Source organism: Rhineura floridana, chromosome 11, assembly GCF_030035675.1.
Source record: "Rhineura floridana isolate rRhiFlo1 chromosome 11, rRhiFlo1.hap2, whole genome shotgun sequence".
In the NCBI taxonomy this organism is placed as follows: domain Eukaryota; kingdom Metazoa; phylum Chordata; class Lepidosauria; order Squamata; family Rhineuridae; genus Rhineura; species Rhineura floridana.
In genome coordinates this window covers 64,348,323-64,372,000 of record NC_084490.1, presented here as the reverse complement: position 1 = coordinate 64,372,000, position 23,678 = coordinate 64,348,323, and the positions used below count along the sequence as shown (strand labels likewise).

General features: G+C 41.6%; 1 protein-coding gene across 1 annotated transcript in view; it reads right to left on the bottom strand.

The window, feature by feature from the left end:
• VSTM2A (V-set and transmembrane domain containing 2A) overlaps positions 1-22,530 on the bottom strand; it is a 36,278-nt gene extending 13,748 nt beyond the window's left edge. Inside the window, exons 1-5 of the mRNA XM_061590576.1 lie at positions 22,455-22,530; positions 20,133-20,304; positions 17,331-17,347; positions 17,196-17,224; positions 8,864-9,197 (exon numbers count right to left, since the gene is read on the bottom strand). Coding sequence (XP_061446560.1) covers positions 8,864-9,197; positions 17,196-17,224; positions 17,331-17,347; positions 20,133-20,304; positions 22,455-22,530 — 628 coding nt within the window. The remainder of the gene's footprint in view (positions 1-8,863; positions 9,198-17,195; positions 17,225-17,330; positions 17,348-20,132; positions 20,305-22,454) is intronic.
• Between the last annotated feature and the right edge of the window lie 1,148 nt (positions 22,531-23,678).

The window sequence follows — 23,678 nt, the reverse complement described above, 5'->3', positions numbered from 1 at the left end:
TGATTGACACCTGTCAAAGTTCAAAGGAGATCATTGTAACTGCCAATTAACTGGTGGTGGTTACAGCAATCTTCTTTGAAAATGCAATTTCAGCACCAATTGGCACTGGGGAAGCACCTTCAGAGAGGTTTGATGTAAGTGTCCAACAGGTAATTGGTTGATCTAGGGAGCCCCTTTGAAGTCTCTGCAGCACTTTTAATCCAAGCCACTTCTTCTGCAGAGGGGAAAATGCTCAATTTTTTATTCTCTTTAGAGACAGCAGATTGCATTCAAAGTGCTGGAGGAAGTGCTTTGAAGTCAAACTGCTTCTAATGCCCTGCAACTTTATTAAGAAGTTCCTGATATGGAGCTGCACTTGCAAAGAAGCTCCCTGTAAGTTCCTGATTGTTCCTTTGCAGCCACACCCATACTCGCCCCACACCTACAGTTACATATGGCATCAGATTTGGGGCAGGTGGCTGTAGATTTTAGGAAACAGCCTTGTTGACTTAATTCCTAGGACCTGGGCTCAGTTCCTCACCCCTATTTAGTGACTAACTTTTATTGAGCTCAGTGAGATGGCAAGTCACTGGTCAAGGAAATCTGGAGAATGTTTGAAACAAAAGAGCCAGATTTTGTCATAATCTCTCTCAAAAGAACTGGAGCTGCACAAGGTAAGCACATGTTGTTGATGATGATAATGATGATGATGATGATGATGTTGTTGGCGGTGATGAGGATGTTTATATCCTGCCCTTCCTTCCAGAAGGAGCCCAGTGTGGTAGCCTTTTAATACAGTGAAATCACTTCCAGAGGAGGGATTTTACTGAGTTCCACTGGAATCTGGGTGGTTATTTCAGTTCAAACCAGCTACGAAGCAACACTTCAACACTTTCTAGGCATGAGGTGAAGATGAAGCAAACTTGTGTTCTCCTTAACCAGCCATTAAAGAGTGGGGTGAGTGCAGCTTTGTGTTCACTCTGGGCACAAAGCAGGGCATGGAGCAACAAGGGATGCATGCAGCATCATATTGGCATTAGCTGGGACAAGTGTGACTATTTAGGTTGCCTCACCCCGAACCCAGGATTCCTCACAACCTGCATCATGGTGCCCACCCTCCTGCCCGATAAGTGGCAGTATAGGTAATATTGTTCACTTTGGGGCCAAATGGAAGCGTTTTACCCACCTTCCAGATTGGTGTATTACACACACACACTCCAACTATTCTGCACTGCACCAGAAAGAAATGATTGGGCAGGGTTGTGTTCTCAAAAAGGGTTGTTCATGACTATAGGCAGGGCAGAAATAAGAGTCACTGGGGAGTACCCTGAAGCACTTTTGTGGTGACAGGGGATTCCTAAGAATGGCCCCTTAAGGCTCAGGAGCCCAAGGGTCAGAGAAAGGACACCCTTTTTGAGGTTTAACTGGCTTGCACACCTAAAGCTGAGGGGTTTGGAAGGTTAGTGAGTTGGGAGGACCTCTCTCTACATCTAAAAATGGGGTCATCATGCAGCCGGGAGGGGGATCATAGGCTTACATGTCTGAATCCAAGGGGGAAGGTCGCCAGTCACTCCTGACCTGACTCAGTCATAATAATTTTCACAAAGAGTACTGTAGATCTCCTTGTTTAAGTATTTAAATAAAATCATGGGCCTAATTACCCCTAATTGCTTCTTCCTTCTGGATGTGAGTGCAATATACCATATTCTGGGAATGTGGGCTAGGGCTGGGGGGAGGAATGCAGCACTGCCCTCATCTAAGGGTATATTCTAATTTAAACGTCTATCGTAATGGTGAGACATAGTTGTCATGTGTTGGTTTGCTCCGTAGTCTGAAACATTTGCACCAGCAGCACACAAAAATCTCTTCAGTGCCAATGCAACATCATAGGCATACAGAATTGCATGGAAGAACATCATAACATGAGAATGGCCATGCTACACCAAACCAACTATCTAGTCCCTTTCCTACTAGTTCCAACTGCTTCCCAACCTGTGAAGTTCGTTCTGCAAGTTTCTACTATCCTCTTAATCTCTCCATTGCTGTTCTATATCACCCTTCTGGCTACCTCTCAGTCTTCATCTCAGACTTGATGACTGGGTAGAATTCTTTTTTTAGTGATTTCAACATTCATGGTAATAATCTGTTCTGACTCAACCGTGTCCTGTTTGCTGTTCCTTAATCTTCACCCTTAGACTGACACTCCCACACACTTGGGGATTCTCTTGATTTTGTCTTCACCAAAAACTGCTCCTTGTCTGACCTCTGCTTTGGAATGTCCTCTGTCTGATCATTATCTTACTGTATATATATATATATATATATATATATATATCACTATATATATTACTGTATATAGTGTGGCGTAGTGGTTAAGGTGTTAGACTACGACCTGGGAGACCAGGGTTTGAATCCCCACATAGCCATGAAGCTCACTGGGCCAGTCACTGCCTTTCAGCCTCACGAAAACCCTATTCATAGGGTCACCATAAGTCGGAATCGACTGGAGGGCAGTACATTTCCACTTTTTTACATATGCTTCGGCACTGAACACAAGCCACAGACACTGTGTTCTGCCTTGTGTCTCTCCTCTGTTGCTTTTGTCTACTCTGTAGACTCTCCAGTCACCACCACCTGCTTGTCCCTGTTATTGGCCTTTGGCACGTTTCTCTCCCCCCCCCCCGCAGCCTTGGCTCACTACCTCCATTTCATATCTTCACTCATGTCCTCATACAGCCAAATACCTCCAGAGGACAAGAGAGATGGACAGGAACATTGGAAGCTGCCTTATACTGAGTCAGACCACTGGTCCATCTAGCTTACTATTATCTACATTGACTGTCAATGGGTCTCCATGGTTTCAGGCAAGAGTCTCTCCTGACCTGATCTGGAGATGCTGGAGATTGAATTGGGAACCTTCTGTGTGCAAGGCAGATGCTCTACACTGAGCTATGGCTGTTCCCCGAATGACTTTCTCCCCTATCAGTTCACAGTCTCCTCAGCTTCCCTCTCCAACTTGCGCCCCATTTCCCTTCTGCCCTTCACCTCCAAACGTCTGCAGCATACTACTTACTCTTGTTGATTCAGCTTCCTTTCCATCAGCTTTTCTCATTGATTTCTACCCCCTGTATTCCTCACAAAAATTGCTGGTAGCTGCCTCACTGCAACACCAGAAGGCCTCTGTTCAATCCTCACTCTTCTGTCCTTTTTTGACACCTTTGATACACTCTCTCCTCCTTGATACCCTTTATGCCTGATGTCTCCAGGATTCTGTCACATAACCCTGCCTGTCTAATAATTCTTTCAGTGTTTTCATAGGTGGAAGCTCTTCCCCTGCTTTCCTTCTCTGTTGAGGTCCCTTAGGAATCTGTTCTGAGCCCTCTGCTCTTCTCTCTCTCTCTACACACCATCCCTGCGTCATCTCATCAAATCCCATGGTTTTCATCACCACCTGTGTGAAAATGACACCTAGTGTGCGCGCTCTCTCGCTCACTCTCTCCCCAAAAGGTTTCTGTGTTTGAAGATCCATTAATATCTGACATGTCCTCCAATATTTTGCAGACAAAACTAGGGATAAATTGTTAAAACCCCAATTATCATTCTCTCTCACTCACACACACGAAGTGCCTCCCTCACTTCCGCACCACATCCCCAACTGCCTCTCTGATATTTCTGCTTAGAGGCATCATCATCATCTTGAACTCAGTTTGTGCAAGGCCGAACTTCTCATCTTTCCTCCCAAGAGTCCTCTTCTCATACACGTTCTTTGGGTAGGAAAGGCATTCACTATCTGCACTTTCTAAAAACAAGTGAATATATTTTTGTTCTAAAAAGTCTTCTCATCTGAATGAACAGGTCTCAGACAAGGGGGGCTACTTTAAAAAACACCTTTGTTTTTAACCTTTTAGATTTGATTGTACATCACCTTAAGACATATGTGTAGAAGGTGATTTTAATAAATAAATGAATGAATAATCCATTGTCAGTGTTACCATCCAACCTGTTGAACAGACACATAGCCTTTGCTTTGACATTAACTCCTCTCTTTTCTTTGTTCCCTGTATTCATTCCATAGCCAAGTTGTGTTTTGTCTCCATTTACAACATTGCAAAAATATGGTCTTTCCTGGCTCCTCAGCAAAAACACTGGTCCATGCCCTGGTCATCTCTCACCTAAACCACTGCAATCTTCTCTGTCTGCCCTTTCAATAATAAAAAACAAAAGCTCCTTTCTCTTCCTCAAGAGCCCCCTGGACCTGCTGTAGTGAGGAGGTAGACTCTCTGAGGAAGGAGAGCCCATGGAGGGTGTCTTGCTGAAGAGCTTTCTAAAACCTGGAGCCAACAGCATTCACAGGACAAAACAGAGGAGAGGTCTATCAGAGGGTAATAGCTATGATAAGTGGAACCTTCACTTGCTGCAGAAGTCTTCCTAACTACCAGATACTGGAGAGAGTGCAGGATGACTTTGCCTGTAAAAATGTTCTTTTCAGTGAGAAGCTGCAATCCAACCAAATGAAATGAAAGAGATAGTGACTCCAAATGGCTTGCACATTTGGATTAGGTTTTAGAATGCACGATCCATATGCATTTTTGTGATGTATTATTTCCTTCAAAAGCCAACACTATATTTTATAAAGCCTGAGCCAAAACTACTCAGTTTTTCATGAATATATTCCACTGTGTCAAAAAGTACCCTGTTTATGAATGATGTTTTTAAAAACACCTTGAGTTAAAAAATGTTCAGGGAAGTCCTGCATTTTATCCTCCCCCAAGAACAAAACAAGCAGTTCATAGTTTACACATAGAGAACTATATATAAAAATCTATGATTCTGTTCTGTATATTCTTCCTTTTTATATAATAGTATACAAGGCCCAGAACTCAATTAGTGCACAGCTGAACAGTTCTCCTGTACAAGCCCCACAAAAAATAACGGCAGCTGCACAGAAACGTAAGTAGAAAGCAAAGGGGTGGGGATGGGGGTGGGGGAATCTAAACGTTGGTATCAGGTAAAGAAAAAAATGTTCTGAAGGCACAAGGTTTAATCTAGAAAACTGCAAAAAAGCTCTGGGTGAATATTTATAAGATGGGGGAGAAACCCCCTTTTTTTGCTTACTGTTGAACTCTCTTTAATATGCATGTCACAGATGCCCTTGTTGCCCAAAGGAGAAAGTGGACACATGAAGGGGAGCAGCTCGGAGGAGGTCATCAGCTCCTCCCCCCTCCAGTGCTGTTTCAGGGTTCCAAAACTTGCTGAGAGCCTCCATTGATACAAAGGGCCCCCGCTTCAAACAATCACCTTCCACGAGTTGGAAAGCAACAGAAAAATGGCAACAGAGAGGGTAAAGCTAAAGTGTTTGCCCCAGGACACTGTTCCTGCCAGCTCTGGGATCACTGACTGAGAGAGAGGGTTTTTAACTATTTTTTTAAAAAAGTACCATAATTGTCATCATTGAGTTTGCCACCAACCTGGGCTCCTTTAGGAGGCAAGGCAGGATATAAACTGAATAAATAAAAACATAAAATGGGAAACATAACAACACCTGCTGAAGTGGTTTTCTGATTTCAAAAGTCAAATTTCTAAAATTTGTTTATTGAATTCTAGAGTGCTACTCGGCTAGCTTACTACTCAGTCTACAGAATAATGCTTCCTTTAAAGGAGATTTTGTTTGCATTTCCTTTTTCTGCATTTAGTGAGCCTTGTCTGAGGTTTCACTGGACTTTTTGACTCTTTCCATTTGGATGGGGTTTTCAAAAATGGAACTGATTTTTGTCTACTAAATGCAGGCAGAAAAACTGATCCAATCTGAATACAGTTCTTTGTATTTCCCTTGAAGTTCATAAGGATCTTTTACCAGAACAAGATCTTCCACATGTACTTCCTTTTTTAATTTCATTCAAAATTCAGGGTAACTAGCTATTTCTGATATTATTAATAAAGTCAGAAAAGTGAACTTAGGACTTTTGTTGACCAGTTCTGTCATTTTTTAAAAAATGTATTTGATAGATGTGATGGCAAGTAATGGCAAGTAATGGCAGATAAAGCTCAAGCCATGATTAATTTTACTCTAGGATGATAGTTTGAGATCTGCTTGAACCATGTTTGTTGCCTTCACTCACAAACACTCCAGCTGATGTTATTCCCATTAATACTGTATCAAGTAAGCCCAAACTCAGTTCTTTCCATGAAACTTTTTTTCTCTTCCAGAGAACAGCATCACAACTTCATATGCTTAGGGAATGAACCAAAAGATTAAATGATCTACTGCAATGTGTCACCATCCATATGTCAGACCCTTGCAGACCAACCCTCTCCGTCTCTAGAGTCAGTGCTGTCGAGAAAGCTTGTGCTCAACAATGAATCACTTTGAAACAAAGCAGCTTCAGCTGAGCCAGTTAAAAAAAGAGAGAGAGAAATCCACATGCTAGAAGGGAAAAATAGCCCCTTTTCATTTGTCAATCTGACATGCAAAATCACTACCTGATCCATTATACTGATGATAATAAAAACCTTGACTATGATTATCTACTTCTCAAGAGGAATTATAGAGTTTCAAGATGGTGCCTGCTACCTTTTGCCTCTATGTTCCCTTTCTTTCCACTTCCTTCTGTTTTATTATTGCTGTAACTATTGACATTTATATTGTCAGTTCCTTAAAGCAAGGATCTATTGTTTCTCATCTATGCTGCTCTGTACAGTGTCCTAATAAAAGTATTGCCCAACAGTGAATTTTGGAGGACGTTCACTGTATAACCCCTATCTAACACCCTTTCCTGAGTTGCAGCAAAATGTTGGCAAATCCAAGTATTTAATCCTTAAGAGAGGAGTCACCATGCTATGAATCCACACTGACAGTGAGATACAAATCTGTTTATTTGGACATATATGGTTATACTATAATTATCCAGTGTGCTCTCATCAAAGAGAAACTAAAGCCTCTGGCACTATCCTTGAAAATCCTCGCTACTGGTGGGGGCATGTAGTATATGTGTAAATAAAAGTGGTGCATCTGCTGTATAGCACTGAATCAATAACACATTGAAAGCACTAATAGAATCATACTTGTCTTTAAAGTAATGCCTAGTCCTCAACACCATATTGAATTAGATCTGCTTTTATAAAGTAACCAGAATAATCTTTAACTTGCACATTTGACTTATCAGAACATGTATTGTTGCTGAGATGTTTATCAATTTTGGAAAAAACAAGTTTCCATCCAGCCATAGCAGTCTTATATTTTCCCTCCTGTTGCTAGGTTTCCTCTCAAATTCCATCTTAATATTGCCACAGGGTAGCACACCAGCATAAGTACTGCTGTGAATATTCATGCCTTCCACACCTTCATTACTGCAAATGCTATACTTGGAAAAAAACCTTATTTGAATCTTGGCTGTTCATTCAACACTGTAAAAATCTACATTTCAGTTCCCATACACCTACATACCAGGCATTGGTATGACTAGTACTGCTGTTCCTGCTGTTATCATCATCATATTGTACTTATAGCAATCCTGAAAAATAGGTCAGTATTATTATCCCCATTTTACAGATGGATGCCTGAGACTGAGAAAGTGTGGCCTACCTAAGCAAGTTCATGCCAGAGACATCACGATTCATAGCTCACTCTCTTAGCCACTGTGCTGTCCCAACCCACCACACTTCCACACCCATCAGGAATCTGGCAAAACTTGGAAGTGGTCAAATTCACCTCATGATTTGGAAGAATGACACAAGACTGGCTTACCAAGTGGTTACATGCAGGTAAGGAGACAGGGCATCTGCACTGATCCAATGCCCACACCAGAGGGATTACATCCAAAGATGTGGGAAATCATTTTTATGTTTAAAAGACTGACACATTCCAAAATATAAAGGTCTTCATGGTTTTTTCTCTTTCTCCCTTCATTTCTTTCAAATGAAAGTTGACCTTCCTTCCTTTCCATTTGACGTTCTTCACCTCTAGAAGCATTATAACTCTAAATAAAATAGCCATTTGGTAAACGGGTATCTAGAGCAAATCATCCCAACTTGTGGCCCACTAAGCCAAATGCGGCTCTCCCTCCAAGTTTTATGGCCCACCAGGGAGTTGCTAAACCTCATTATTTTGTTACCTGCATGAGACTTCAAAAACAAGGAAGCAGGCAAGTATCAGGCAGGACACAGCACATAGCTAGTGAGTTGTGTTCACTTTAGTGAGTAAGACAACGCACAGGCTGGCTCTATAAAGAGACCAAGTAAACTGAATCAGAAACATGCTACTCTTCTCTCTCTCTCTCTCTCTCTCTTTAAAAAAGGGAAATAATATCATAACACCTTTGAATAAAATCCCTCCTGTTTGGGGTCTTGATATGTACTTATCTTTATTAAAATGTTTGATAAGGACCTTGAGATATGCTGTATTGCAATTTGTCTGAATCATGCCTGCAGAATTTGTGACTGATTAAGCCATGTATTGTGGCTACCTGGTGCTTGACACCCTCTCCCCTCTGTCCTAGTTTTGTAATCCCAGAAAGGCATCAAAAGCAAGAGATTTATCAAGCCCTCGGTGGGCTGCCATCCATGGCTCATGGACTGCATGCATATGACTTGGTGCATAACAAGCTGTGTCATCCCGGTTAAAACATAAGGACAATTTTGGGCATGAAACCATGCCAAAGTCTATGAATGTGGGTGGGGGGAAGCTTGTGTTTTATATGGTCAGGAGGACCAATCATAGCAAAACTATGGATTTTTGTCTGATGAGTTTTCCTAGCTGTGCTTTGGGTGTATGAAAGCACAGAATATCCTTTTTTCTCTAGTAACAGCAGTTTTTGTTGTTCTCTGAATCATGTTGCAAAGGCATTAGCAATAACATCCTTCAAGTGCTCATAATAGTTTCTCATACCTGATTGTGGGCTTTGTTTGGGGATTTTGGCATCTGCTGGAGGACTGGAGGTGGGGCGCATACGCTGACTGGCAGAGTTATGGATGCTACTGGGGATGGCTGCTGAGATGTTCTTACGAGGTTTATCCTGTAGCCACATTGGGGAAGCTTCAAAGGCCTGCATTCGTCGAGTGTGGCTGTTTGCATTGACTTTGAGATAGGCCTGGGCTTTGTATTCCTGGAGCTCTCCATAATTGGCGTCGACCACCCTGCACTCATACAACCCTTCATCCTTTTTCCTGACTTTGGAGATCTGCAGTTTGTGGGAGATGTCGTTCCCTTGTACTTTCACTGTCTGCAAAATTTCCAGAAACAACATATCACATTACCACCAGCAGACATTTCAACCACCAACTAGAGAAGGAGCTTGTCCAAGGCTACCCACTGGATTCATAATCAAAGTGACATTCTAAGCAGTGGTAGCTTGTAACATTTTGACTTCGTAGGACTGCAATTTTTAACCTTGCTGTTTTCATCCCAATAGGACTTATACAGCACTTAATTAGAAAAGTGTGCCATTATACATGTGTAGCGTGCCACTTTCTCCTCACTAAAATATATATCAATTGTCTGCACAGTCATGGACAATGTAAAAACTTACATGTAAGAAGGCCAAGTATTGTTTTCAGACAAGATCAACTCCACATGTCTTATATAGAAATTAAGCCATACCACATGACAAATGTTTTTGAATTTGTGTATTAATTCCACCTGCACATCCATTGTGAAAAAACTAAACACACACACTCAAAAACTTTCAAAATGTGAGGAACGCTTGCTTCCTCACCGCAAAAATCAATTTAACTTTTCATTATAAAACACTTTTTTTCTAAATTAAAAGATTCCAACTAATAGACAAAAAAAAGTTTCATCTGAGCCAGGACACATCAGAGTAAAGCAGAATATATTTGCAATGCATGGATCAGTCCTGAAAAAGTGAAGCAATAATTTGTGCTCATGTGCAGTGTACATAACACCAGACTAAACACAATCAGCTTCTGTTATGAAGATTAGGGAGAATATATTCCCTTTTAGAAATCACTGACACAACTCACAAAAAAAGCAAGCAAGAAATAATAGCACCAGCATTTTCCTCAATTCCTCTTTATTGAGAATATTCTGAATTTAACCTACAGGAGGGGCTTGTAGGAAACAGATCCACAAAACTTTTCTGGAAATACTCTGGAAAATACGTTGGAATTGCAAGTGGCTCAGATCAACTGGCCCATCCAGCTTTTAAAGAGTGAATGGAGAGAAATGGTTAATATAGAGTTTGTTGCAACACATACACAAACAATCCACTACTTCTCTGTCCCATTTCCCCAATTCACAAAAAGGAAGCAAAATGCTTAAGTTAAAAGTAATAGAAATGTTGTTTGTTTATTTGCTTGCGCTCTCTCTCTCTATCTCAAGGTCATAAAAATACTAAACAAAAAAAAAGCTCCTTAAAGTAGAAAACACCACCTGTTGCTTCTCTGTTACCAATGAGGACGTCTGATCTTCAGAGAAACAGCTCTGAGAATGCTCTGAGAATGTATGATTCTGATATAGGCTAAGGCTACCACAAAGGACTGTTCTTAAAGCAGTCTTGTCTCCTCCCTAATTTACTATACTGGCTATGCTGGATAAGCCTCATAAGATCAGATGGAGTGAGAGTCTTCCTAGTAAGGCTGAGAAGTGAGCAGGTCTCGGAGGGACCTCTTTGCCATAGATGTCATTTTGAATTAGAATTGGCTGAGTGGTGCAGAGACCTGATTGGCCAGAGCACAGGAGATTGACAGAAATGCCTTCACAAGACTTGTAAGTCAAGCAATTATAAAATATGCGTAGGATAAAAAATAGTGTGTAGCTTTGAGACTTGGGGAGGAGGTAAAAATTCTTGACACTTTCTTTAGGAGGGCTGTGTCCAAGTAGCCCTAGTGGACCACCCTCCAATGATACTTAGCAATATTGTAACTAGAATAGAGCACTAAGGGCATCTGCCTCAGGCAGAAATTGGACACAGGGAGGACAAAATGGGCACCAAAGGTCCATTTTGGTATTAGGTATAATGTTAAAATCAATTTGAAATGTCAAAAATCAGTTGGAAACATAATGCAGGCAGCACACTGGACAGTGGGGCACCACTGCAGGTTCTCATTGGCTCTGTGGTGGCAATGAGATTAACTCACACAGTTAATGACATTCAGCCTTTGAAAATGGCTGGTGGGGGAGAGAAAAATTATACATGTCACTCTGTTAACTATAACTGATAGGACAGTGGCTTCTAACAGGATTTTTGCACAAAAGCTTCTGAGCAGGAGTAGTTTGTTCGAGCTATGACAACTTGACATTTTAACAGTGGGACTCTTAAAGGTCCATAACCAGCCTTAACTCACCCTGGATTTTACCAATCATTCCTATGTGGGCAAATTAAGAAATAACTCTTGTTATATTGTTAAGATTCAGTATATGTTCTATGTCCCCTTCGGGATAGTTCTGGATGTGACTCGTTATGGCATTGATTTCAACTTCACAATCCCCCAACCATACATTTAATTTACTCCCTCTCTCCCTCTCTCTCTCTTTCTCTCTCTCTCCTTCCATCCCAGCTGTCTTCCATCCTTGCCCCACCAGCACATAAGATTTTTAAAAGTTCAGATTGGTACCAATTGAAACCTTTTTTAGAAAAAGAAAAAGGCCTAACTGCTCTCTCTCTCTCTCTCTCTCTCTCTCTCTGTGTGTGTGTGTGTGTGTGTGTGTGTGAGAGAGAGAGAGAGAGAGAGAGAGAGAGAGAGAGAATATATGGGGTGGGGAATCACAGTGCACAGGGAGGGATAATTCTTCTCTCCCTCACTGCAGTCACATGAAAGTGCTCTCCATGCTACAATTAGACATTTAAAAACTTCCCTTGGCACCATGTTTGATTAAATTAAAGCCTAATCATAGTGCAGGGCCAGGGCAGAAACTGGAGGCCGTGGCCTAGATGGGGCCCTTGCCCCTCTCTGAGAGCCATGGCGAGTCTCAATTGTATCTTGTTATGTAGAATACAGGAGCAGAGAGAATGTAGCCTGACAAAAAAGACTCTGACCCAGCAAAATGCATTTAGATAGAATCATAGAATAGTAGAGTTGGAAGGGGCCTATAAGGCCATCAAGTCCAACCCCCTGCTCAATGCAGGAATCCAAATCAAAGCATTCCCGACAGATGGCTGTCCAGCTGCCACTTGAATGCCTCCAGTGTCGGAGAGTCCAGTACCTCTCTAGTTCCATTGTCGTATGGCTCTAACAGGAAGTTTTTCCTGATATTGATAATGTGGCTTTATTTAAAGATTTATTTTGACAGCATAGTATTCCTTCACCTCTGTTTCATATCTTAACTCACATATATCCTTCTACTGAATTGCTAAAAATAAAACAAAAAAACCTAAATATCTCCAGAGAGTTCCCTTAAAACATGCTTTGGTCCACTTCTTCAATTAAGCGTACTTTTAATTACAGGACTGAATTGGACCACTGAGCCTTTAAACCAGGAATGCAAAACCTTTTTTCAGCCCAAGGGCCACCTTCCTTTCTAGGCAATCTTCTGAGGGCCGCTTGCCTGTAGTGGGTGGAGCCAGAGAAAAATGTGGGCAAGGCAACAAATATAAATTTTACCTTTGTACGGTAGGTTAGTTTCTACACATGCGCACCACCCCACCCCCCGTTCTCCATCCAGACAAGCAGGAAGCATGACCAGAGCTTAAGGACACTTCTTAAATCAAGGTGCAAACATACTTAGGGTGTGAAGCAGGGCCAGTGAGGGCTGTGGCCGGGGGAGGATCATCTTGTTTTTCTTAACTGTGTTGTGCATTCTCATTTTACATTTACAATTAAAGCCTTCAGATGTGGATGGCATGTTCCACTGTTTGATTTGAGTTCCCTGGGATTCAGCTTCCTTCATAGGATCTCTAAAGAAAGGAATAGAATCTCAGGGTGAATGATGGACTCAAAGGGGCAGGCTACTTTCTGTATGGCTTGAGGGTTATGTCGGTAGCTCTCCCCCCCCCCCCATTTCCATAAGACACTACACATGAGACAGCAGGCTCAGCTAGGTTCTTCTCCTGCCCCACCAGACACCACTAGGCTCCACCTTGCCTTCCTGGTTCCACCCCCTGTCTGCATAGAAGGCAGGGGAGGCAGCACTTGGAAGAAGGTAAAACCAGTGGCTTATTCCACTGGCAAAACAGTGGAAGACGTTTGTGCCCCTGAAGAAGACAATTTAGTCAAAACAAGTTGTACGTACTACACACACTGCAACAGATGTCGAGTCTAAACTTCAAAAATAAAAACCTTTTATTTCTGGAAAATAATTTAAAAATACTAATGTTGAATCATGTCTGGAGACAGACATGGAGCAGGAGTCTGTCAGTGTAGCTACGTCCCCCCCCTTTTTTTTGTAGTTGGCCAAAGTCTTTTTCGTTGGTCTTGATTACCATTTATTAATTTATTGCCGTTTTGGCATGCTTGCGTGGGGTTTTTCAGTCTGCTTATCTTAAGGGTTGTCATAGAAACTGGATACTCCTACTTTGGCTGTACATCTGATGAATTAACATAATCTCACATGTTCTGAGGCTAGGATTTGCACACATCCCTGTCTAGGTTCCAAAGAAAACTTTACCATGCTTTCTTATTTCAGCTGTACTGTGGAAGTCATCGACCCCTCAACAGCACTACATGGTGGCCTATTCAGGATCTGGGGGTGGTAAACTGTTAATACAGTGGGCAACGTTGATGAAATACAGGACCAGAATTACCACTGGAATTTCACTGCCTAAAGTGAAATGTTTAGGGACGTATAAGCTGCAGGTATACTTGTTGCTTCAAAAGCAGCCAGAATGTTTTTTTTCCGGTTGTGTTTTGAAGCAACACCGCTCTCTAGTGGCCACACCTCCCTTCCCCATTACTGCCTTCAGACTTTCCAGGACCCTCCACAGCAAAGCATTGGGCCACTCACTGTCTCTGCCTGAGCCTGCAGCAAAGCATTTCCATTGGTCACACCTGGAAGACAAAGGGGTTGATCTACCAATCAGTTGTGAAACCTCCCTGAAGCTGATTTTTTTTTTTAAACTCACTGGAGATGATTTGACAAGGTTTTAAAAGTAAAAAAGGGCAGAGTTTGACTAGGGTCATGTGCCCCCATTTTGAGAAAAGAGAGGCAGGGATACACTGGATATGGCAGAACAGTAAGTGTGTACCCATCTCTCTCTCTCTCTCTCTCTCTCTCTGGGGAGGGGTTAAGAGAAGTATGCAAGGAAATTTAAGGAATGTAAAAAGAGCATTGATGACATTCTTTTTCTTATGGTGATGAGGGGGAAGGATACTGCACATGTCCAGTTTTCCAATGTAAGGCTGAGCCCAAAGTTCTTAGTGGAAATGTTTTGGCTGGAAGGAGGGCAGGAAGATGGTCAAAACCCATCCCTCTCCCCCTCTTCTGGCTCATCTTATTTTGTATCACCAATATTTCACATTTCTCCTACCATAATTCCCTTCATCAGGACATTTGTCATTGCATCATGCCATGGGAGAATACTGGCAGTGATCTTCTTCTCTACCACTAATCACCACAAAGTACCCCCTATTTTACCACTCAAGAACAGTGCAGTGAATTTTTTTTGTGGGGAGGCATTTAAGCTCAGCTCTTCAAAGATGCACATACATGAGATTGTCTGAAAAGGAGGGTTAATAAATAGATTGTATTAGATGGCCAGAACAACATGTACACAGACTTTCTCTTATCTTATCAGTTAGTAATATATTAAATATAAATATTAGACAGGTACTGTCTTAAATATTAGAGAGGCACTGCATCTGTTGTCTTCCTTTAGGGGAAGGGCTGTAGCTCAGTGATAGAGCATCTACCTTGCATGCAGAAGGCCCCAAATTCAATCCTCAGCATCTCCAGGTAAGGCTGGGAGAGACTCTTGCCTGAAATCCTGGAAAGGCGCTGCCAGTCAGTGTAGACAGTACTAAGCTAGATGGACTAATGGTCTGACTCAGTATAAGGCAGCTTCCTATATTCCTATGTCTTTTTTTGGTACCTACTGAAGACCTTTCTCTTTCAAGAAACCTTTTAATAGAAACTTTTATCCCAGTCTGTGTCTGTATTGGAATTGTTTTTAAAATGTTTTTGAGATGCTTTCATTGTTTTATCGCTTCTGTTTGATGCCCTGGGCTCCTTTGGGAGAAAGGGTGGGATATACATTTAACAAATATGTATGTACGTAAATAAATAATAGTGTGTTGCATATCTTGGTCAGGTTCTAGATCTGCACATTGGCGTTGTTGAGCTGAATGTACAGCCTTGTTTGGAGTCTGCGTGAAAGTGATGAATGGGGCTGCAAAGGTTCAGAAAACATATAGGCATCTGTGTGCTTACTGCACCCTTCCTGGCATGCCCTCCTAATCTTCAAGATGGGGAGATCACAGTCTATGTCAGTAAGTGGGGAAGCCCATGTGGGAACCTCTAGGGCCCAGCACACTCCAAGTATGTCATCAGGTGTGTGCCAGATCCTAGAATCTTGCTGATTTAGAAATTATCCATAAAAAGTGGACTATTGCTAGGTGTTCTGGGGTATGGGTACTGTGTGTGTATGTGTCTGTCCATTACTACCAGACACACTTTTTAAATAGATGCTGACATCTCAAAACTCTTTTCCAAAGACAGACATGAGAGCCCATATGCAAAATTTTACTTAGGCAGAACATACACTGAAAGTCCAAGTGAATTTCATGTGAATTTTGATGACCTGTGAAAGATTAATTGGGTGGCTATTATCATAGGAAGCATCACATTGCAGCTTGGTTGCATAAAATAATGGCTATCATATATCAGCTATTACAGTAGGAAAAGTCAGATGTACTCAGCTTATTTCTTGATCACTATAACTTCAGCTGATCATATGAACTGGTTCAAAGCCAAGGAATATGTGAACTCCCTGAGAAAAGTAACTAATCATATTTAAACTGCTTTGGCTTCCCTCAGATATTTCCCATAAGAAAGGCTTTTCAAAGGATCTCATCTGTGGCATCAATGGATCCATATTTTGTGATTACCATCAGATCTGGAAATTTATGCATATGTCACATATATATTCTTCCCAACATCAGTTGGACAAATTATAATGGGTAACTGAATTCCATTCCATCAAGCATTTCTACCAAATGTATTGGTTTTGGATGGTGTAGAACTGGCCCATAACAAAGCCAGAACCGACCAGGATCTGAAGGCAGCTCAATTAAGCCTAAGTTCAGATGTCTGTGGCATGGCACACAGTACAAAGCCATAATCATGGCAATCATTACTGGTATGTGGTGCACTGGAACTTTGTACATGTACGGGAAGGTCTACTGATGCCTGGGAACATCCACAGCTGTCCTTGGTTTTACTGTGCATGTGCAACCATCCAGCATGTTATGGCATCAATAATATCCTCTATGCATGACTGGTGTGGCACTGCATAGAGAGCTTCTTCACTCGCCTGGACTCTTCCAGTTTTGGTGTCAGGCAGGGGCAACCCACAATAATGCTTGATGAACAATTATTATTATTTATTACATTTGTATACCACCCCATAGCCAAAGCTCTCTGGGCAAATATACAAATTTAAAAACACTTTAAAAATGTATTCTGTGGGTCCCAGGAGTGATATAATCCCCCCCCAAATTACAATGTTTTCTTCTTCTTTTGCTTCCCTTAAAATTGCTTCGATGCTTCACCCAATAAAGAACCTCCAATATTTCTCTTTCAGAGAAATGCAGTGACAACTCTGTTGGCAATCTTTCTGCATGCATGCGCTGAGCACAGAAGGAGACAGTTAAGAGTCAGAGCATTTCTTTCAGGAAGGAGCAAACCATTTATCTGCATGTATTTTCTGCCCTAGCCTTCCTCCCCAAAGGGTGCCCAGTACAGGCAACAACATAAGATCTAATGAAATGATATTCAATATCCAATAAATATCCAATATCCAATAAATAGCATGTCAGTTATAAAAACTACAGTGTCTAAATGTACTTGTCCCCTTCCAAAGGAACGGACAAATAAAAAGGTCTTCAAATTCAAAAGGGCCAAGGAAGGGGACTCCCCAGTCTCCTGCAGAAGGGAATTCCAAGGACTTTGATAATGGATCTCAAAGGCCTGGAAAAGGCACAGAAAGTAAATTCCATTCACTAGACAATTGATCATGGGTTTTTGGATGGTTTCTAATGAAAGAGAGCAAAGCAAATTGAAAGTAATTTAAAATTTAGCAGTAATCTATGTTTTGTCGTACACTTACGCTTATCTTTGATCCATCGTTGTCCAAATCTCTCTCCACCTGTTGGGGAATGAATAACTGTTTTTGCATACCAAAGGTGAGGAGCATTAAGGGTTAAATCATTTTCCTGTTGCTCCCTTGAAATTTCCCCATGACCTCTATCTGGTCCCACCCTAGTTTCTTCCAAACTCTAATGATATATGTCAGCCAGAGCCCAAGCATGTTTTGGTTCAAGAGGGTTTACTAGCGGAGGACTGCAGTAAGAGAAGTGAATCAAAAGCTGTTGAATGGCTCTACAGCTGTTAGGTTGCTCCTATCAACAGAAATAGGTGAATACCTGACTGTGCTGTGGTTGAACATGTCATAAAATGTGCCTACCATACTTTCTACAGCTTCTTTGGTCTTTATGTCACAAAAAAGTGGTAATGTCCACTGGGGTAAGTGCATTTAAGGCAAATTAATGGGCTAGCAGGTATCAATGCTGATAGGTAAGTGGAACCTCCACATTCACAGGCAGTGTACCTCTGAGTATCATATGGTAGGGATAAACAACAAGGAGGGTTTTGCCCTTGCGTCCTGCTTGTGGACGTCATTGAGGCCTCTGGTTTGTCACTGTTGGAATCAGGGTGCTGGACTAGATGGTCTGATTTGGTGATGTAGCTGCAGTTAATAAAGAATTGGTTTGGAGTATAAATATGCTCAGTTCATACTACACTAATGCATTATAAACTGATTGCTGTTTCTTACATTCTTCTACAGCTCAGAATGTCAAAGCAATTCTGTACCTGAACAGAAAATGTTTTATGATAACCATATTCTTCATCCAAGGCCTCAATACTAAGTTAGAATTAAGCAACTGTCTCCAAAAGGTGGTTTTTAAGGTTGCAGAACTGTAGGCAAGCTTTCAGAAGATCTCAAATGAAACATAGGAACAATCCCTGAGCTTTTCTGGCCAGTCATACTGAAATTCCCCAACCTGAATGACCTATAGATTATACCAACTCCATATGATTGCATTGAGTTAGCCTTCCTTCACCAGTCTTTAATATAAAACATCTTTTTGTTTATAGTGAGGCCAAAATGTTTCTTCCAAAAGCCTCAATATTAAATGCAAATTAGATGTTTTAGTTACTAGAACTGTAATAAAAGCAAATAATGTGGCATAATTTTTATATGAAATTGATTGTTTTCCTCCTCTGAACATTTCTATCCAAAGTCTCAGTGTTAAATGCAAATAAGATGCTGATTTTCACTTTTTGGTTTTTTATTAATTCCATTAATTTAACCAGCTGAGAAACATGATGAATAAGTAGTAAAAATGAAAATGAGAGGACTCCACCACTGCTCAAGTATTTTTTTTACTTCCCACCAACCCCTCTAACCTCTGTAGAAGACTTTATAGATCCTTGAGAGATAAAAGCAGCAGCCACACAGGAGAAAAGAAAACACAGGTATGGGTCTTTGTGTGTGTTTGTGTGTCTGTGCACGTGTATGAGTGCGTGCGTGCAAGAGAGAGAGAGATCACAAGTGAGGAATCAGACATATGTGTTTGTGGGAGACAGATCTGGGCATGAGGGAACAAGGGGTCAGAATGGTGATGCAAATATCCCTGAAGGAATGAGTTGCTGTCATAGATCAGCTATCAGAGTTCTCTGTCATTATGTAAGGCAATTAAGATAATTATCTAATCCTTAGCACACTGGAAGGGGCTAAACTAAGTTGATCATATATTTGCCATCAAAGAAATTGTGTGAACAGCTCACTGGGAAGGAGAAAATAGTCTCATGTTTATGTGTTAACCAGTGAGTATGTGAGATACAAAAAATCATTTTGGGTACACATCAATGACCAAAATTGGCATGGAATTCAGAGTTGCAGAAAACCCTAGTGAGGGTATGTGTGAATTCTTGATTTTGCTCCTCCCCCCGATATATTTCACCTTGGACCTCAAACCAGGGGTAAGACTGAACTCGTGCATAAGCCCATAGCAGTGAATCTCGTAATGCTGTGGGAATACTGATAAAATAACTGGATTCTTCCTTGGAGAACACTCACATGCTCAGCCTGCCACCTATGGGCGGAAAGGCATTCAATCCTACTACATTTGACCAGCATGCTACATAGTTGGGTGGAAGCTGATCAGTTCAAGTTTGGTTTTATTTAATGCCTATCAGTGCAGCCAGTTGCAGAAGACTGGGGCACCACACTAACTGGTTCATATGTTTGTAGCTTTTTCACTATGAAAAAATTATTAATTCTAAAATAGTCTGTATATGTCAAATGAATTTGTAGAAGAAAAACTTTGTGGGGAGGGGGCAGGCTGGAAAGAAACAGAATGATAGTGATAATGAGGCAGATTTTCCATTGTGTCTCAAAAAGAAAAACAGGCATCATTTGAAGCCAATGAGATTATTTCTTGCCAACTAAGAAATAAGAAATAATTGCTAAAACTGAGTCAATGGAGGCCTCTGTGGTTTCTAGAAATCATATCCATAATGTGTTGGTAAGTATCTGTTCCATGTGTTTATCATTCTGAAACAATGGAGGAGGTAATGAAATTCCCTGAAGGGAAAGAACTATAACAAGCAGCCTTTTTAATGGAAAGAAAAAATGAGGTCTTGTTGTCCAGTTGCATGATTGCACAGCCAGGGTTACAAATTCAACTGAATCCATTGCTAATGATATAGACACTTTGCCTTGCCATTGATGAAAAATAAGATAATGCATGCATTATCCATTCATATGAATTTATCAGGTTTTCGAAAACTGCCAGAAATGAAGTGAGGGGCTCAAGGTTCTATCCCCTATTGGTGGCTGTTTCTCAGTGGATTTCTGCTGCTGTCAGACAATGATGTTAGCCTTGTGGGGAAACCCAGGACCTTCCTCATTTCCTTGATCCCCACTTCCTCTTTGCTTTGGGGAATGGCTGGCTTGCATAGGATTTCAGGGGCAGCAAACTGATACCTGGTTGCCCTCACCTCTGCTCCAGGTTCTTGGTCCTCAGCTGCCCGTAGAAACCACCACTGGATTTCCAGGTACACTGAGGCAGAGCCACTCTGGAATGCACAAGACATCTCCACATTCTGCCCCTCAGTAGTTGTGACATTTTGAGGGTATTCAGTAAATTTGGCTGCAAAAGAAAAGCATATCTTATTGGGATTCCTCTCCTCTGGTTTTCATCACATCTTTCCCTTTCATTTTCCCTCCCCTCCCCTCTTAATTTGTCTTCCTTCACTTGCAATCTTATGTCCACTTACTTGGGAGTTAATTCCATTATATTCACCTGGGGTTATTTACAAGTAAATATGCATAGGATCAGACAGGTGCTTTGTAATCCAAGTCTGTTTTCTGAGTTCAATGGAGCTTACTCACAAGTAAGTATGTACAGGACTGATGCCCTGTCTCTCTTTTCCTATTTCACTTCAGCCCCTCCTTTTTTCTCACCTAATATTTATGTCTCTTTGCACCCACATTTTACTTATTTTTCTCATACTCTTCCCCCCCCACACACCCTTTTCACATTTGTATGTATTGCCTAGTAAGCCCATCTGGCTAATGGAATAACTGAACACCCTACCAACATCTCCCTTGAGTTTGCAAAGTTACAAATAATTATATGCAAAGTTAAATTTTCAGCACTTTAGTTTAGGGATCTAAACCATTTGGAAAATTAGCCCAGATGATTTATTGTATTTCATAGGTATTTCATAAGGTATTTTCATTATACCACATTATGAAATACATTGTAGCTTACTATAATAGGCTTTTGTTTGTTGTAATAAGTCTGAATTTTTTAAATTATAGATTGCGGTAGTAGTTTGTCATGTGATCATTTATTCTTAATGTCATTTTCCTTTTCCTTTTCTTCCTTTTGTTTTGCTTGCATTGTCAACCCAAGAAAAAACTTGATCATGTTTTAGTTCAGTAGATTTACAAACTAGAAATTAGTTAAATCCTGGCAGTTCAGTATGGCTACCCTTTCCAATCGTGCTTAATAGAGGGCATGTATCTTGACAGCACATTTCAGGATGCCAGGATATATCTTTGTGGAAGTCATAATCACCACAACCTTCTTGATTCACTTTCTAGCCATACAGGGAGCTTCAAAAATGCCAACCTTTCAGTCAGCTGTATGAAGTTCTCAGTGACAAGAATAATTCAAATAATAATAATTAACAATAAGTACTTTCACTTTTCAGAATGACTAGGCAGGAGAATAAGGTGAGAATTTACCAGTGTAGCCACTTCTTTCAATTCTGTGTCCTTACAGGTTGACAGGGAGCACATTGAAAAGGCTTCAGAAATAATTAATGCATATGCGCTAGATTATGCCCTGAAACTCATAGGTGGGCGATATGAGAATATAAAAGAGCTGCCTTTACTTTTTCAGTATTTAAATTACAAGTAGGAATGTGTAAAAAGATTTTTTCCCCTGGATCTGAATACGTGCTTACCATAACGTCCCCTCCCCCTCCCTAGTCAGCACTGTATCACTAGTTATGTCTATTCACCTTATCGGTAGGAAAGGAAATCATATTTCTGCATTCTCAGTCTGTCTCCCCAAGCACCACCTCTGCCACCCCTCTCTAGAGTTAAAACAAAGCGGCTGAGAACTACACGGTCGTGGGTGCAGCATTCGGCAAGCCGCCCCTTATGATTTGTCCATGGTTCTGAAATAATCGCTGCAGCTCTCAAACTCTCAAGCAACTGGATGGCTTCTGCAGAGCAGGGGCTACTTGGAATGCAAGAGGCGCCTTTGTCAGGGCGATTGGGGCGGGGGAGTGTGTTCTTTGTAGAAATACAGACTTACAGACGGAAACCAAGGTTTGAGAATATGGACAACAGGGCTCTTGAAAAAAATTGGGGGCAGGAGAGGTTGACCCTCTGAAGATACTGCACTATTTAAGGGAGACAAGCTAATTCCCCTTTTCATAAGATCTATGACTGTATGAATCCTGAAGAAAAGAGTTGGAAGATACACAGTGGTGTGAGATAAATATATATATTACATACACATCCGAAACATAAAAAGCCAGTACCCATTCCTCACACGAAAACAACAACGTTTATACCTATGTTATGCCCACGTTGGCCAACCAAGTGCAGGATATCCGTTTCATATTCACTTTGGGTGAACTTTTTCCCCCGGTGGAGCGAGGATAAGGTTTAGGCGAAAAGATACGACGACGTTTCAATTCCACATAGCTTCCCCCTCCACAAGATAGCCTTGTTCTGCCCACCACAGACCCTGTCACTCCACACACAAAACCCAGCTCTTACCTTGAGAGGAAAGTCCTTGCTGAATGTATAATAATGACAAGAAAAGGAATCCAACATAAGCCCAAAAGATCCCCATTATTCCAGGGCGAGGGGGGGTTACATCAGGGTAATGTCAAGAAGACACACGTTCCCGCAAGGAAAGGCAGGGCAAAGAAATTTTACAAGGCAATTGGGCGCTGGAGCCCCAGCCGCACCACTGTCAGCATTCTCCTGGCAAGGCTGGAGGGGGCACGATCAGCTTCCGACGGAGAAAGACAGGCTGGGGGTCTCGGATGCCTGGAGTACAGATCCAGCCCTCCCAGTAGCTGGAGAGTTGGCTCTTCCCGGGTGTCTTTCTTCGTTGCTACCTGGCAGTTCCGTCAGCCCCTGCTGCTCAGGACTGCGTGATGTGCGCCCTCCCTAAACATTGAGCCAGCTTGGAAAGTAGGCAGGGAGAAAGGAGCTTAACTGCGCTTCCAGCACTTCGACTCCCTCTCTCTCACCCCCGCCCCGTCCTCTCTCCCTCGGAAAGGCTGCGATGACGCCTTTAACGCTGACTCCTCGGTGGCTTCCCTCGCCTGCTGTCCGTGGTGCTGAAAGGCGCGCCAGAGGAAAGCGACTAATGGAGATGATTACGGAGGGCAGCAGCTTTCATTGTGCTGATGGGGCACCTTCCGCCTCTCACCTCAGACTGAGAGGTCAATGAGGTGATTTCGTTGACGATGGTCTCCCTCCCCCCCCCATATATACAAAAGGGGAAAATTGTTAAGATGATGCTTGTTATCTTTTCCCCCCATTTGAAGTTGTGCACATTCCAATTTGTAAGCCTCAGAATTATGAAAGGTTTGGTGTACATGTAGTCACTGTGGCATGGGCTTCCCTAAATACTCTTACCCCTAAATAACTACTGTTTAATTCCAGATTAAATATCCTCATACACACACAGAGTTCTGTATTCATAACAGATAAGATTAGAATGAAATACTTTACACAGAACTCAAACTTTAATGTGGAATAGAATTCAGCAGATCTTATCCCTAGAAACTGTTTCTAGATCAGGACTCTATCCGATAGCATAAGAATAGACAGAACATCTGAACATGTTCCCAGTGCCTTCCTTCACTGTTATGCAACTTCAGGCAGCCTATGCATCCAAGGCATTTTCAAGCAGACTTGAGTGGTAGAATTTCTTCTCATGTTTAAAAATTCCCACCAACAGCTGCATTATGAATCCAGTGGGCAGGG